The sequence below is a fragment of the Salmo salar genome, chromosome ssa12 (genome assembly GCF_905237065.1).
Source record: "Salmo salar chromosome ssa12, Ssal_v3.1, whole genome shotgun sequence".
In the NCBI taxonomy this organism is placed as follows: Eukaryota; Metazoa; Chordata; class Actinopteri; order Salmoniformes; family Salmonidae; genus Salmo; species Salmo salar.
This window is the reverse complement of record NC_059453.1, coordinates 40,366,375-40,382,744: the sequence shown is the minus strand read 5'-3', so window position 1 is coordinate 40,382,744 and position 16,370 is coordinate 40,366,375. Positions and strand designations below refer to the sequence as shown.

Genomic DNA, 16,370 nt, shown 5'->3' with positions numbered 1-16,370 from the left:
ACAATGGAGTTGTCAACCGTGATGGTGAGATCATGGAACGGGAAGTCCTTCCCCGGGAGGAAGAGCAGCTCCGTCTTGCCGAGGTTCAGCTTGAGGTGGTGATCCGTCATCCACACTGATATGTCTGCCAGACATGCAGAGATGCGATTCGCCACCTGGTTATCAGAAGGGGGAAAGGAGAAGATTAATTGTGTGTCGTCTGCATAGCAATGATAGGAGAGACCATGTGAGGATATGACAGAGCCAAGTGACTTGGTGTATAGCGAGAATAGGAGAGGGCCTAGAACTGAGCCCTGGGGGACACCAGTGGTGAGAGCACGTGGTGCGGAGACAGATTCTCGCCACGCCACCTGGTAGGAGCGACCTGTCAGGTAGGACGCAATCCAAGCGTGGGCCGCGCCGGAGATGCCCAACTCGGAGAGGGTGGAGAGGAGGATCTGATGGTTCACAGTATCAAAGGCAGCCGATAGGTCTAGAAGGATGAAAGCAGAGGAGAGAGAGTTAGCTTTAGCAGTGCGGAGAGCCTCCGTGACACAGAGAAGAGCAGTCTCAGTTGAATGACCAGTCTTGAAACCTGACTGATTTGGATCAAGAAGGTCATTCTGAGAGAGATAGCAGGAGAGCTGGCCAAGGTCGGCACGTTCAAGAGTTTTGGAGAGAAAAGAAAGAAGGGATACTGGTCTGTAGTTGTTGACATCGGAGGGATCGAGTGTAGGTTTTTTGAGAAGGGGTGCAACTCTCGCTCTCTTGAAGACGTCAGGGACGTAGCCAGCGGTCAAGGATGAGTTGATGAGCGAGGTGAGGTAAGGGAGAAGGTCTCCGGAAATGGTCTGGAGAAGAGAGGAGGGGATAGGGTCAAGCGGGCAGGTTGTTGGGCGGCCGGCCGTCACAAGACGCGAGATTTCATCTGGAGAGAGAGGGGAGAAAGAGGTCAAAGCACAGGGTAGGGCAGTGTGAGCAGGACCAGCAGTGTCGTTTGACTTAGCAAACGAGGATCGGATGTCGTCGACCTTCTTTTCAAAATGGTTGACGAAGTCATCCGCAGAGAGGGAGGAGGGGGGGAGGGGGAGGAGAATTCAGGAGGGAGGAGAAGGTGGCAAAGAGCTTCCTAGGGTTAGAGGCAGATGCTTGGAATTTAGAGTGGTAGAAAGTGGCTTTAGCAGCAGAGACAGAAGAGGAAAATGTAGAGAGGAGGGAGTGAAAGGATGCCAGGTCCGCAGGGAGGTGAGTTTTCCTCCATTTCCGCTCGGCTGCCCGGAGCCCTGTTCTGTGAGCTCGCAAAGAGTAGTCAAGCCACGGAGCAGGAGGGGAGAACCGAGCCGGCTTGGAGGATAAGGGACATAGAGAGTCAAAGGATGCAGAAAGGGAGGAGAGGAGAGGAGGGTTGAGGAGGCAGAATCAGGAGATAGGTTGGAGAAGGTACAGCAGAGGGAAGAGATGATAGGATGGAAGAGGAGAGAGTAGCGGGGGAGAGAGAGCGAAGGTTGGGACGGCGCAATACCATCCGAGTAGGGGCAGATTGAGAAGTGTTGGATGAGAGCGAGAGGGAAAAGGATACAAGGTAGTGGTCGGAGACTTGGAGGGGAGTTGCAATGAGATTAGTGGAAGAACAGCATCTAGTAAAGATGAGGTCAAGCGTATTGCCTGCCTTGTGAGTAGGGGGGGGGAGGTGAGAGGGTGAGGTCAAAAGAGGAGAGGAGTGGAAAGAAGGAGGCAGAGAGGAATGAGTCAAAGGTAGACGTGGGGAGGTTAAAGTCACCCAGAACTGTGAGAGGTGAGCCATCCTCAGGAAAGGAACTTATCAAGGCGTCAAGCTCATTGATGAACTCTCCAAGGGAACCTGGAGGGCGATAAATGATAAGGATGTTAACCTCTCTAGATAGGTGGCACCAAATCGTCCCACCTATGTAACAGCCAGTGTAATCCCGTATTCAAAAACCTCAAAAATGCAAAAACTTCAATTTTTCAAACATATGACTATTTTACAGCATTTTAAAGACAAGACTCTCGTTAATCTAACCACACTGTCCGATTTCAAAAAGGCTTTACAACGAAAGCAAAACATTACATTATGTCAGCAGAGTACCCAGCCAGAAATAATCAGACACCCATTTTTCAAGCTAGCATATAATGTCACATAAACCCAAACCACAGCTAAATGCAGCACTAACCTTTGATGATCTTCATCAGATGACACTTCTAGGACATTATGTTATACAATACATGCATGTTTTGTTCAATCAAGTTCATATTTATATCAAAAACCAGCTTTTTACATTAGCATGTGACTAGCATGTGACTAGCATTCCCACCGAACACTGCCTGCCGGTGAATTTACTAAATTACTCACGATAAACGTTCACAAAAAGCATAACAATTATTTTAAGAATTATAGACACAGAACTCCTCTATGCACTCGATATGTCCGATTTTAAAATAGCTTTTCGGTGAAAGCACATTTTGCAATATTCTCAGTAGATAGCCCGGCATCACAGGGCTAGCTATTTAGACACCCAGCAAGTTTAGCACTCAGAAAAATCACATTTACTATAAGAAAAATGTTATTACCTTTGCTGTCTTCGTCAGAATGCACTCCCAGGACTTCTACTTCAATAACAAATGTTGGTTTGGTTCAAAATAATCCATAGTTATATCCAAACAGCGGCGTTTTGTTCGTGCGTTCAAGACACTATCCGAAAGGGTAAATAAGGGTGACGAGCATGGCGCAATTCGTGACAAAAAAATTCTAAATATTCCATTACCGTACTTCGAAGCATGTCAACCGCTGTTTAAAATCAATTTTTATGCCATTTTTCTCATAAAAAAAGCGATAATATTCCGACCGGGAATCTGCGTTTAGGTAAACAGACAAAAGAAAATAAAGCATTCGGTCGACTTGGGCACGCGCCTAAGCCCATTGTACTCTGATCGGCCACTTGCCAAAAGCGATAATGTGTTTCAGCCAGAGCCTGCCTCGATATCGTTCAGCTTTTTCCCGGGCTCTGAGAGCCTATGGGAGCCGTAGGAAGTGTCACATTAGAGCAAAGATCCTCAGTCTTCAATAAAAAGAGCCAAGATGAAACACCACTTGTCAGACAGGCCACTTCCTGCATGGAATCTTCTCAGGTTTTGGCCTGCCATTTGAGTTCTGTTATACTCACAGACACCATTCAAACAGTTTTAGAAACTTTAGGGTGTTTTCTATCCAAAGCCAATAATTATATGCATATTCTCGTTACTCGGCAGGAGTAGTAACCAGATTAAATCGGGTACGTTTTTTATCCGGCCGTGTCAATACTGCCCCCTAGCCCTAACAGGTTAAGCTTGAAAGGGCTGGTAACTGTGACAGCATGGAATTCAAAGGAGGCGATAGACAGATGGGTCAGGGGAGAAAGAGAGAATGTCCACTTGGGAGAGATGATGATCCCAGTGCCACCACCCCGCTGACCAGAAGCTCTCGGGGTGTGCGAGAACACGTGGGCAGACGAGGAGAGAGCAGTAGGAGTAGCAGTGTTATCTGTGGTAATCCATGTTTCCGTCAGCGCCAAGAAGTCGAGGGACTGGAGGGTAGCATAGGCTGAGATGAACTCTGCCTTGTTGGCCGCAGACCGGCAGTTCCAGAGGCTGCCGGAGACCTGGAACTCCACGTGGGTCGTGCTCGCTGGGACCACCAGGTTAGAGTGGCAGCGGCCACGCGGTGTGAAGCGTTTGTATGGCCTGTGCAGAGGGGAGAGAACAGGGATAGACAGACACATAATTGACAGGCTACAGAAGAGGCTACGCTAATGCAAAGGAGATTGGAATGACAAGTGGACTACACGTCTCGAATGTTCAGAAAGTTAAGCTTACGTTGCAAAAATCTTATTGACTAATGATTAAAATGATACAGTACTGCTGGCTGGTGAAGTAGGCTAGCTAGCCGTGGCTGCGTTGTTGACTTTGTTTGAAAGTGTAGCTGGCTAGGTAACCTCGATAGTTTCAGTGCTACACCTTATCATGATAAAAAGGCAACTATGTAGCTAGCTAACACTAGCTAACCTGGCTAGCTAACCTCGATAATTACTCTAAACTACACAATTATCTTAGATACAAAGACAGCAAAGGCAACTATGTAGCTAGCTAACACTACACTAATCAAATCGTTCCGTTGTAATGTATTAGTTTCTAGAGTGCTGCTAGTCGGTAGAAGTTGGCTAGCTAGCTAGCAGTTGTTGACTAAGTAGGAGAACGGTGGCGCGGCGCGGCGGACGAAAATAGCTGGCTAGCTAACCTCGATAATTACTCTAAACTACACAATTATCTTAGATACAAAGACAGCAAAGACAACTATGTAGCTAGCTAACACTACACTAATCAAATCGTTGAGCACCGTAGTTCAAAAACTCTGTGGATAGTGTTAAAACAATGACGTCATATCTGTATTCAGCCATCTTTATGCACTTTTGCCATTGATGTCCTTGTAACGTGTTGAGAAACCTTGCCTGAGAACAGAATAGTTGCGTTAGCTCCACAAACTAATGCAATGGCTTATGCTCAGCAGAGGCTAACACAGTTATAACCAAACCAGATCTTGGCCATGAAAAGTCCAGAACTTTCCCAGCAAGATAAATGCAGCTCACATTCAGTCCAAAAGTGGGCCAGCAACTACAGGAAGCTGTTCGGGCCACTTACCTCAAGCCAGATCTGGCCCATAGGAAAGTGTGAATATCCCACATTCAGACAATGTCTGAGCCATATGATGTGCACTGACCCATTTGTGTCACAAAACAACCAGATATGCCCCGCAGACGGTTGCTGTCTGGGCTTATTACTTTACAAAATGTCATTGTAGTTGAAGGTATAATGTGTGGTATTGCAATTAGATGATGCAGACAAGGGGTTTAATGTCAAAGCTGGAGGTTTTAATATATTTTAAATGGATACAGTCACAGTCTACAAAATCAAATCAGCCTAGCTGAAATTTGAATGACTCTAACGACTCTAAAGTTTCTAAGTGTCTAAAATACTTCCCTCGATTCCACCATGTCTTCATGAATACCAGTGAACACATAATGCAACATTAGTTTTTAATCAAGTTCTTGGAATATCCACTCTTATCCCAATTTATCTGAGGTTTACCACACTTTCTTATCTTTATTAGGAAATGAATTATTCAAATCAATCTAATTTTCCTAGTTTAACGGAGGCCTTCCTCCATGCCACTGGAAGTGAATTTAGCAACAGAACCTCAGGCCATTGCTTCAGTCCGTGTTTGGGCTTGTCATATGAGAGTGAAGTGATGGAGGATTAAAATGGTTTTACTACTAACAGTTCTACTGGAAAGCAGTCAAGAGCCCAGGAGCAGGAAGTTATTGTTTTGTTCAGCCGAGTGGAGTGGTTGACTTCAGGCAGCAACCTAGACAGAGGCAAACCCAAAGATATTAAGGATTTGGGGGGATTACAGAGAAACGTGTGCGACTGGCCAAGGATACTGTATGTGTTTTAGCTTTGGACTCATTTGCAAAATGTCTTAAGTTGGAGAACTTTTGTTTCGGTTACCCTGTGTCCCCAATTTCAGGAATTGTATTTTCAAATGTAATAATCATACGATGAATTATAGCAAATTAATTCTGAGAGTATTTTCAACAGTGTTTCACAGTTTACGACAAACCTGGCTTCAAATAGTATTACAAATCTTTAAAATACTTTACCTGTGCTTGATTGAGTTTGCCTTGTACAATGGAACCAATTGAATAGTCAAAAAAAGTACAAACCCACCCATCTGGCACCCCAGACACGCTCGAGCAAACACTATTTGAACCCAGGTATGCGTGATAGTGGGATGAATCCATGTCTGTTGTTTAAATTGATGTACCCTAATGGTTAAAAAAAAAATGTAATCTAGGCCTATCTCTAATCCTAACCTTAACTAGTTTCCATGCTTTACCCAAAATCACTAACTAATCCCTAACCCACCCCTAACCATTCGCTAACCACTCACTTACTTGCTAAATTGGACGTTTTGAATATGCAGGTTTTTTCATTTTTGTGGCAGTGATTTTCAACTAATGTGTGCATTCTTTGAGGGATCATCTTGATGTGTCCACTTGTCATGCAATGAGACCATTTGGTATGACTGTGTATGATTGACCTGTAATGTCTCACAAATGCTGGGATGGAGATTTATTGTATGTGATACCAGCCTTCACAACAGCTTGAAGGTTACAAGTAAGTGCTAATAAAATAGGGGGTGTCAATTGGGTGTGGCAGGGCAGTCACCATACCTTAGCAACACCAACAGTTTAAAATAGGATACTAAAATCATTACAATCTTGATAAATAGACAAATACAGTTTAGCGGTATTAGCCCGACTGACTTTAGGACCATGCAAACACCTGGGAGCGGGAGGGAAGGCTGTTTGTATGGCTGGCTGGCTGGCTTCATGGAGAGCCCATCGACTCAGCTGCAGGAAACAGCGCAATCTTTTCTCAAAACAGAGCAGATGCTGAGCTAGTGCGTAGCAGATAATTCTTGTAGGACATGGGTTTGTAGAACGTTAAGTCCCCTATTGACTGAGGTGAATGAAGCTACCCTGTAGCTCAGTTGGTAGAGCATGGTGTTTGCAATGCGGGGGGCCAGCACAGAAAAAAAAAAAATGTATGAAATGTATGCATTCACTACTGTAAGTTGCTCTGGATAAGAGCGTCTGCTAAATTACTAAAATGTAAATGTAACAAGGTGATAATGGCTGGAGTTGTTTTTGCTGTTCTCCAAAATAAATTATTCAAGTTTTTAAATTGTGTAGAAATGCAGTAAATGAGCTTCAATTTTATAACAATTCCTTGGAGGGAAATTCCCTATCACACTGCCATACCCTAGGTTTAGCTTAAATGACTAGTTCCAGACACACTTCTATACAGTTGTTACCTAGTTCTTTATCAGTGCCAGTTCCCTTTTTTTTATTGGGGCTGTTTGGTCACACAGTCACTCCGAGGTACTAGGATCAGAAAGAACGAGACATCTGGTTTAAATTAACAGCAGTTTAACAGACCCTTAGAAAGTGTAGCTGTGTTCCCAAACTCATATTATGGGCAGGTCTTGTGTAATTTTAATCCAAAGGCAGGAAGCGAGGGTCAATTAACCAGTGAAAGCACACTGTGTCTTTGGGGAACCAACAAAAAAACTTGACCTTTTTGTTTCTTGTTTATGTCAATTAATTTCCCCCCACTAAACCTCCGGTCCCTGCCATGGCTGAATCAGGTGGAGTTATTAGCCATTGCAAAAGTAATTAGAGTGTCAAGGGAACCTTGACGAGGAAAATTGGCCATATTCCATCTACTTCCTCTAGTTGTTTTTGTCTTGTCAACAAAACCAAGGGCACACTGATGCCTGTGAATAACTTGAACCTTTAAAATGCTATCATTCTAATGTTCTACTGACCACATTAGAAATATACCCCAGGGATTCCTGTGTTTATTACAGTTAAGATAAATGTATCTGCTCCCTCTGCTTCTCAGTGTTTTCTGATATCGTGGGGACAGAGTATTTATTTGTGCTGAGTTTGACTTAGAGGCCACTTCTCCGCACCTTTGCTGGCACCAGTGCATGTTCCCAAAGAGCCCAGGTCATAAGATGACTGCAAAGAGGGATGCAGTATCTCTCTTATAACAAACAGCCTGTCCCCACCCTGGGGTGCTCAGGCATTGTGGTTATTTAAAGCAATGTAGAAATTTGTGCCACTCTGACTGAACTCAATGACTGGAAATGTTGAGACTTCAGATCATCTGTCACTGTGTGTGAGGGATAAAAATTATTTTAAAATATACATTTTTCACAACAACCTTTTCCTAACTTATGCATCATTTGTTTCCATACTTACCCTCCAAAATATGGAACAATTACTGCACAAGGTGGGAAGGTAAACTGAAATTAATCTACTGTGGAATACAAAAACCTGGGGCTCTAGAAGTTAAACATTTTTTTTGTGTGTGTCTGCAGCTAGAAAAGTATATCCAGGAAAATATCAAGATGGAGATGGTGCATATTCAAGACCATGCAGTACACAACCAGACTGCTACCATGCTGGAAATCGGAACTAACCTGTTGACTCAGACTGCAGAACAGACCCACAAGTTAAACGTTGTCGAGGCTAAGGTAATGGCTACATCTGAGTTATATGTGATCATAATCTCAAAGATGCTTCTTAAATGAGATGTTCCATAAAACTAATTAACAATGAGGATAAGCATGAAACAAAAACGTATACTGTACAAAAATATATCCTAAGAGACACACTATGGAACTTAAGTTGCTAATAGACGTTAATATTTGGCTTGAATGTCTGCTGTTTGGTTCAAATGATATACACTACACAAAAATATAAACACAACATGTAAAGTGCTGGTCCCATATTTCATGAGCTGAAATAAAAGATCCCAGAAATGTTTGATACACACAAAAAGTTTATTTCTCTAAAATGTTGTGCACAAATTTGTTTACATCCCTGTTAGTAAGTATTTCTCCTTTGCCAAGATAATCCATTCACCTGACAGGTGGGGCATATCAAGAAGCTGATTAAACCGCATGATAATTACACAGGTGCACCTTGTGCTTGGGACAATAAAAGGCTACTCTAAGATGTGCGGTTTTGTCACACAACACATTGCCACAGATTGGCATGCTGACTGCAGGAATTTCCACCAGAGCTGTTGCCAGAGAATTTAATATTAATTTCTCTACCAGAGAGAATTTAGAGAATTTTGCAGTACATCCAACCGGCCTCACAACAACAGATCTTGTGTATGGCATCGTGTGGGAGAGCGGTTTGCTGATGTCAACGTTGTGAACAGAGTGCCACATGGGGGGTTTGGTATGGGCAGGCAGGCATAAGCTACGGACAATGAACACAATTGCATTTTATTGATGGCAATTTGAATGCACAAAATACTGTGACGAAATCCTGAGGCCCATTGTGAAGGTATCTGTGAGCAGATGCATGTCTGTATTTCCAGTCATGCGAAACCCATAGATTGGGTTCTAATTTATTTATTTAATCATATGAACTGTAACTCAATAAAATCTTTGAAATTGTTACATGTTGCATTTATATTTTTGTTCAGTATAATATAAATCAATTTGTTGAAACCACACCAATCCTTAGTTTTAGGCAAAATGTTTGCTCATTTGTTTAGGGAAGATTGCCGCTCTCTGTCCAATAAGGTCATTTCTGGTAAATATTTCTATCCAATTATAGGACACCTTTTGGCTCAAGAACACCATCAGAGGTAGAAGTTCTGCATAGCCTCATAACGCTAATTTGTCTCTCTGGTCAACAGAATAAAACTGTGGAATGTATTTTTTTTTAACATTGCTCACAAGTTGGTGGAATCTGTTTATTTGGTAACACTTTATTTATATTGGTGACATAGTAATCATTAAGGAAGGGATAAAGGCTGACGTTCTGTACATTACCTTGGAAATAATTGACGACGCAGTGAGACGAGGCTTTATGAATGCTACATATCACCACTCTAAGTAAAGTGTTACCATTTATTGTCATTATGTGTAGGTTATGAACCAGACATCAAGAATTGAGATCAAGTTGTTGGCGAACTCATTATCTACAAACAAACTGGAAAAGGAATTATTGGTACAGACTTCTAAAATCACTAAACTGCAAGACAAGAACAGGTACAGTATAACATTTTGATATCTGCATAAGTTTGATATTTCCTCATTAAGACATGGTACAATCTCAATTAAAATAGCTGTTACATATTTCTGCAGCTTTGAGCTGAAAATAATTTATGTTGAAAAGACATATCAGTGCAAAGAACCATGTTTGAAACCATAATATTATTCCTGTACTGAGGAATCTTGGACAGTGCACATTGCAGTAAAATGTATGTAATGAGAAATTCAAAATAATGCTTCAAATCTACAATATAAACTTTTATTTCACCTTTATTTAACCAGGTAGGCCAGTTGAGAACAAGTTCTCATTTACAACTGCGACCTGGCCAAGATTAAGCAAAGCAGTGCGACAAAAACAACAACACGGAGTTACACTTTTTACACTTTCTTTCTTTACACTTACACTTTCTTTTTTTCCCCAAGATGGCGTAGCAGTTCAGACGTCCTCTACCCTCCTCTTGTCGTGTCCTGTGTATATATATATTTACATATTTTTTTCTTCACTTATCTTTTTATATATATATATATTTTTAATTATAAAAACTCAACCTCAAAGCACTCTCCTGCAACCCGCCTCACCAATTTAAAAAAGAAAGTATTATTTACCTCATCTGAATTCCACAACAGAAGCTAGCAAGAGGTTAGCCATTTTCACTGGCTAACATTGAAGTTCAGCTAGCCACGGTTAGCTGTCCTCAGCTATCCATTAGCTCGAAAAGCTATCGCCAGTTTTTGTACAGCGCGACTCAGACCAGAGCATACCGGACCTATTCTCTCTCCTTTCCCCGATTTCTACCGCAGGCTCTGGACATTTACACCTGGATCTTGCAGCTAACTAGCTGCTACCTGAGTGACTATTGGCAACGTCGGTCACGGAATTAACACACATTATTACGGAGCTAGCCAGCTGAAGAGTTCCGTCAGCCACTCCTGGGCTATTCCTGAGCTAGCCAGCTGAAGTGTCTCCTGGGCTACAACTCACCTATCCTGACCCGTTTTACTGCCGATGCGGAGCCCCATCGGGTCTTCACGACTGGACCACCGACGTTATCTGCCCGAGGGAGTTATCCAACTGGCCCCTCCGTCGCGACGTAACCTGATCGCCCATCTGCGGCCCGCTAATCGTTAGCTGTCTTTTCGGCTGCGATCTGAATAGGTCTATCAGACACTTTTCTTGGGCCACTATAACTAACTATTTTGCCAACTTGGACTGGTCCCCCCTTCCACACGGAACCCCACAGACGGAAACGCACGAGGTGGCTAAAAACAGACCTCCCTCCCATCTTCCACCAGCTTGCTACCTATGGCCCGGCTAGCTGTCTGAATCTCACTGGACCCTTTGATCACTCGGCTAAGCATGCCTCTCCTTAATGTCAATATGCCTTCTCCATTGCTGTTCTGGTTAGTGTTTATTGGCTTATTTCACTGTAGAGCCTCTAGCCCTGCTCATTATACCTTATCCAACCTCTCAGTTCCTCCACCCACACATGCTATGACATCTTCTGGTTTCAATGATGTTTCTAGAGACAATACCTCTCTCATAATCACTAAATGCCTAGGTTTACCTCCTCTGTACTCACATCCCACCATACCTTTGTCTGTACATTATACCTTGAAGCTATTTTATCGCCCCCAGAAACCTGCTCCTTTTTCTCTCTATTCTGGACGTCACAGACGACCAATTCTTATAGCTTTTAGCCGTACCCTCATACTTATTCTTCTCTGCTCCTCTGGGGATGTAGAGGTGAATCCAGGCCCTGCAGTGCCTGGCTCCACTCCTACCCCCCAGGTGCTCTCTTTTGATGACTTCTGTAACCGTAATAACCTTGGTTTCATGCATGTTAACATTAGAAGCCTCCTCCCTAAGTTTGTTTTATTCACTGCTTTAGCACACTCTGCCAACCCGGATGTCCTAGCTGTGTCTGAATCTTGGCTTAGGAAGTCCACCAAAAACGACCAAAGGGGGCGGTGTTGCAATCTACTGCAGAGATAGCCTGCAGAGTTCTGTCCTGCTATCCAGGTCTGTACCCAAACAATTTGAACTTCTACTTTTAAAAATCCACCTCTCCAAAAACAAGTCTCTCACCGTTGCCGCCTGCTATAGACCCCCCTCGGCCCCTAGTTGTGCTCTGGACACCATATGTGAACTGATTGCCCCCCATCTATCTTCAGAGCTCGTGCTACTAGGTGACCTAAACTGGGACATGCTTAACACCCCAGCCATCCTACAATCCAAGCTTGATGCCCTCAATCTCACACAAATTATTAATGAACCCACCAGGTACAACCCCAAAGCTGCAAACACTGGCACCCTCATAGATATCATCCTAACCAACGTGCCCTCTAAATACACCTCTGCTGTTTTCAACCAAGATCTCAGCGATCACTGCCTCATTGCCTGCACCCGTAATGGGTCAGCGGTCAAACGACCTCCACTCATCACTGTCAAACGCTCCCTGAAACATTTCAACGAGCAAGCCTTTCTAATCGACCTGGCCCTGGTATCCTGGAAGGATATTGACCTCATCCCGTCAGTAGAGGATGCCTGGTTATTTTTTTTAAATGCCTTCCTCTCCATCTTAAATAAGCATGCCCCTTTCAAGAAATTTAGAACCAGGAACAGATATAGCCCTTGGTTCTCCCCAGACCTGACTGCCCTTAACCAACACAAAAATATCCTGTGGCGTTCTGCATTAGCATCGAACTGCCCCCGCGATATGCAACTTTTTAGGGAAGTTAGAAACCAATACACACAGGCAGTTAGAAACGCCAAGGCTAGCTTTTTCAAACAGAAATTCGCTTCGTGCAACTCCAACTCTAAAAAGTTCTGGGACATTGTAAAGTCCATGGAGAATAAGAACACCTCCTCCCAACTGCCCACTGCACTGAGGATAGGAAACTCTGTCACCACCGATAAGCCCACTATAATTGAGAATTTCAACAAGCATTTTTCTACGGCTGGCCATGCTTTCCACCTAACTACCCCTACTGCATTCAACAGCACTGCACCCCCCACAGCTACTCGCCCAAGCCTCCCCCATTTCTCCTTCTCCCAAATCCATTCAGCTGATGTTCTGAAAGAGCTGCAAAATCTGGACCCCTACAAATCAGCTGGGCTTGACAATCTGGACCCTTTCTTTCTAAAATTATCTGCCGAAATTATTGCAACCCCTATTACTAGCCTGTTCAACCTCTCTTTCGTGTCGTCTGAGATTCCCATAGATTGGAAAGCAGCTGCTGTCATCCCCCTCTTCAAAGGAGGTGACACTCTTGACCCAAATTGCTACAGACCTATATCCATCCTACCCTGTCTTTCTAAGGTCTTCGAAAGCCAAGTTAACAAACAGATTACCGACCATTTCGAATCCCACCGCACCCTCTCCGCTATGCAATCTGGTTTCAGAGCTGGTCATGGGTGCACCTCAGCCACGCTCAAGGTCCTAAACGACATCGTAACCGCCATCGATAAGAAACAATACTGTGCTGCCGTATTCATTGACCTGGCCAAAGCTTTTGACTCTGTTAATCACCACATCCTCATCGGCAGACTCAGTAGCCTTGGTTTCTCAAACGATTGCGTCGCCTGGTTCACCAACTACTTCTCTGACAGAGTTCAGTGTGTCAAATCAGAGGGCCTACTGGCTGGACCTCTGGCAGTCTCTATGGGGGTACCACAGGATTCAATTCTTGGGCCAACTCTTTTCTCTGTATACATAAATGATGTCGCTCTTGCTGCTGGTGAATCTCTGATCCACCTCCACGCAGACGACACCATTCTGTACACTTCTGGCCCTTCTTTGGACACTGTGTTAACAACCCTCTAGACGAGCTTCAATGCCATTCAACTCTCCTTCCGTGGTCTCCAACTGCTCCTAAACACAAGTAAAACTAAATGCATGCTCTTCAACCGATCGCTGCCTGCACCTGCCCGCCTGTCCAGCATCACTTCTCTGGACGGTTCTAACTTAGAATTTGTGGACAACTACAAATACCTAGGTGTCTGGTTAAACTGTAAACTCTCCTTCCAGACTCACATCAATCATCTCCAATCCAAAGTGAAATCTCGAATTGGCTTCCTATTTTGCAACAAAGCATCCTTCACTCATGCTGCCAAACATACCCTCGTAAAACTGACCATCCAACCAATCCTCGACTTCGGCGATGTCATTTACAAAATAGCTTCCAATACCCTACTCAACAAGCTGGATGCAGTCTATCACAGTGCCATCCGTTTTGTCACCAAAGCCCCATATACTACCCACCACTGCGACCTGTACGCTCTCGTTGGCTGGCCTTCGCTTCATAATCGTCGCCAAACACATTGGCTCCAGGTCATCTACAAGACCCTGCTAGGTAAAGTCCCCCCTTATCTCCGCTCACTGGTCACCATAGCAGCACCCACCTGTAGCACGCGCTGCAGCAGGTATATCTCTCTGGTCACCCCTAAAGCCAACTCCTCCTTTGGTCGTCTCTCCTTCCAGTTCTCTGCTGCCAATGACTGGAACGAACTACAAAAATCTCTGAAACTGGAAACACTTATCTCCCTCACTAGCTTTAAGCACCAGCTGTCAGAGCAGCTCACAGATCACTGCACCTGTACATAGCCCATCTATAATTTAGCCCGAACTACTACCTCTTCCCCTACTGTATTTATTTATTTTATTTATTTTGCTCCTTTGCACCATATTTATGTTTTATCTCTGAACTTCCTTCAAACTACAAATCTACCATTCCAGTGTTTTTCTTGCTATACTTTATTTACTTTGCCACCATGGCATTTTTTTGCCTTTACCTCCCTTATCTCACATCATTTGCTCACATTGTATATAATCTTATTTTTATTTTTTTCTACTGCATCATTGACTGTATGTTTGTTTATTCCATGTGTAACTCTGTGTTTTTGTATGTTGTCGAACTGCTTTGCTTTATCTTGGCCAGGTCGCAATTGTAAATGAGAACTTGTTCTCAACTTGCCTACCTGGTTAAATAAAGGTGAAATAAAAATAAATAAAATAAAACACAAGGGATAAACAAACGTACAGACAATTACACAATAGAAAAATCTATGTACAGTGTGTGCAAATGTAGTAAGGTTAGGGAGGTAAGGCAATAAATAGGCCATAGTGGCGAAATAATTACAAGTTAGCATTAACACTGAAGTGATAGATGTGTAGATGATGATGTGCAAGTAGAGATACTGGGGTGCAAAATAGCAAAAAAATAAATAACAATATGGGGATGAGGTAGTTGGGTACAGTTTTCATTGAGAAATGTGACAGATTTCCCATAAAAGTTCTAGATGTAACAGATAGACTAATGTAATTTGTCTTAAATGAGAACATGGGGCTCACAGCTGAATCTTGTTTTGCACTCTGTTTTGGTTACACAGCAGTCCATATGGGGTACCGTAGACAAATATAATGGGCCACTACATCATACGGAAATGGACTCTATAAGGGGATCCTTTCTCAGCTTCTTGATCACCATTACAACTGAACTGGTGCCCATAATCAACAGCAGCAGGCCACAGCAACATAAAAATTATTCACTGCACATAAATTTGCATTAGGAATAATCATAATTTATGTTGCTTTGCAATGGTCAGCATGTTGAATTTATAATTTTGCACAAATATAGTTTGGCTCTGACATCCACTAAAGCTATGAAATCAGTCATACGGTATGCGGTATAGGATAATGATACAATGGATTTAAGTCTATGTGCCTCAACTCAGATCTCACGTTGCCAATGTAAGGGTTTTGAATGCCCAAGTCACTTAGTGTTGCTATGACTATTATTTACATGGTTTTTGGTATTTACATAGTTCCGGTGTAATTACAGTGAATGTACAAATTGTTACATGTAGGGATTACAACAATAATATCTGTGTGCAGTTTCAACCAAACTCATAATTACCCTGCTAGGATCTTACCCTCGTTTGAGATATTTTCATATACAGTATGTGTAACGTCAATGTGATGTCTATGTATGAATGTCAACAGGTTTACTGAGCTATGCATATAGTTACATTATGCCTGTATCACGTTTTAAGGTATGACCCAGCTGCAGACAGTGTTGAAGAAACAAAAGTTTATTCTTTAAAGAGGAGCAGGCAAACGACAGGTCAGGTCAGGCAGAGGTCAGTAACCCAGAGTAGTGTGGCAAAGGTACAGGAAGACAGTGTCATAAGCTTCGTCTTCTGATAAGGAGAAATCAGTATCGGACCAATACGCAGCGGATTGAGTGCTCATATTTACTTTTAATTTGCAAAGTGAACACGGAAAAAAAATAAACAAAGAACGACAGTTTCGCAGGCTATACACAGCAGTGCAAAAACAATCTCCCACAAAGGGACAGGTGGAAAACAGGCTCCCTAAGTATGACTCTCAATCAGAAACATCGATGTACAGCTGTTCCTGATTGAGAGCCACACCAGGCCAACAAAGAAATACACAACATAGAAACCCTAGAATCAGGGGCGAAAATCTGATATCAACTTTGGAGGGGACAATTACATTACATTTTCTCAAGAGCAATTCCTGAGGGGGACACCAAAAGTAGTGCTGTAACACATAGCCTACGTTTAATATGGTAAATGTACACTGCTCAAAAAAATAAAGGGAACACTTAAACAACACAATGTAACTCCAAGTCAATCACACTTCTGTGAAATCAAACTGTCCACTTAGGAAGCAAC

At 43.0% G+C, this 16,370-nt stretch overlaps 1 protein-coding gene across 1 annotated transcript in view; it reads left to right on the top strand.

Moving 5' to 3' along the window:
• Positions 1–16,370, top strand: part of angpt4 (angiopoietin 4) — a 63,372-nt gene that overhangs the window by 28,138 nt on the left and 18,864 nt on the right. Inside the window, exons 2-3 of the mRNA XM_014131625.2 lie at positions 7,979–8,134; positions 9,549–9,670. Of these exons, the coding sequence (XP_013987100.1) occupies positions 7,979–8,134; positions 9,549–9,670 (278 nt within the window). The remainder of the gene's footprint in view (positions 1–7,978; positions 8,135–9,548; positions 9,671–16,370) is intronic.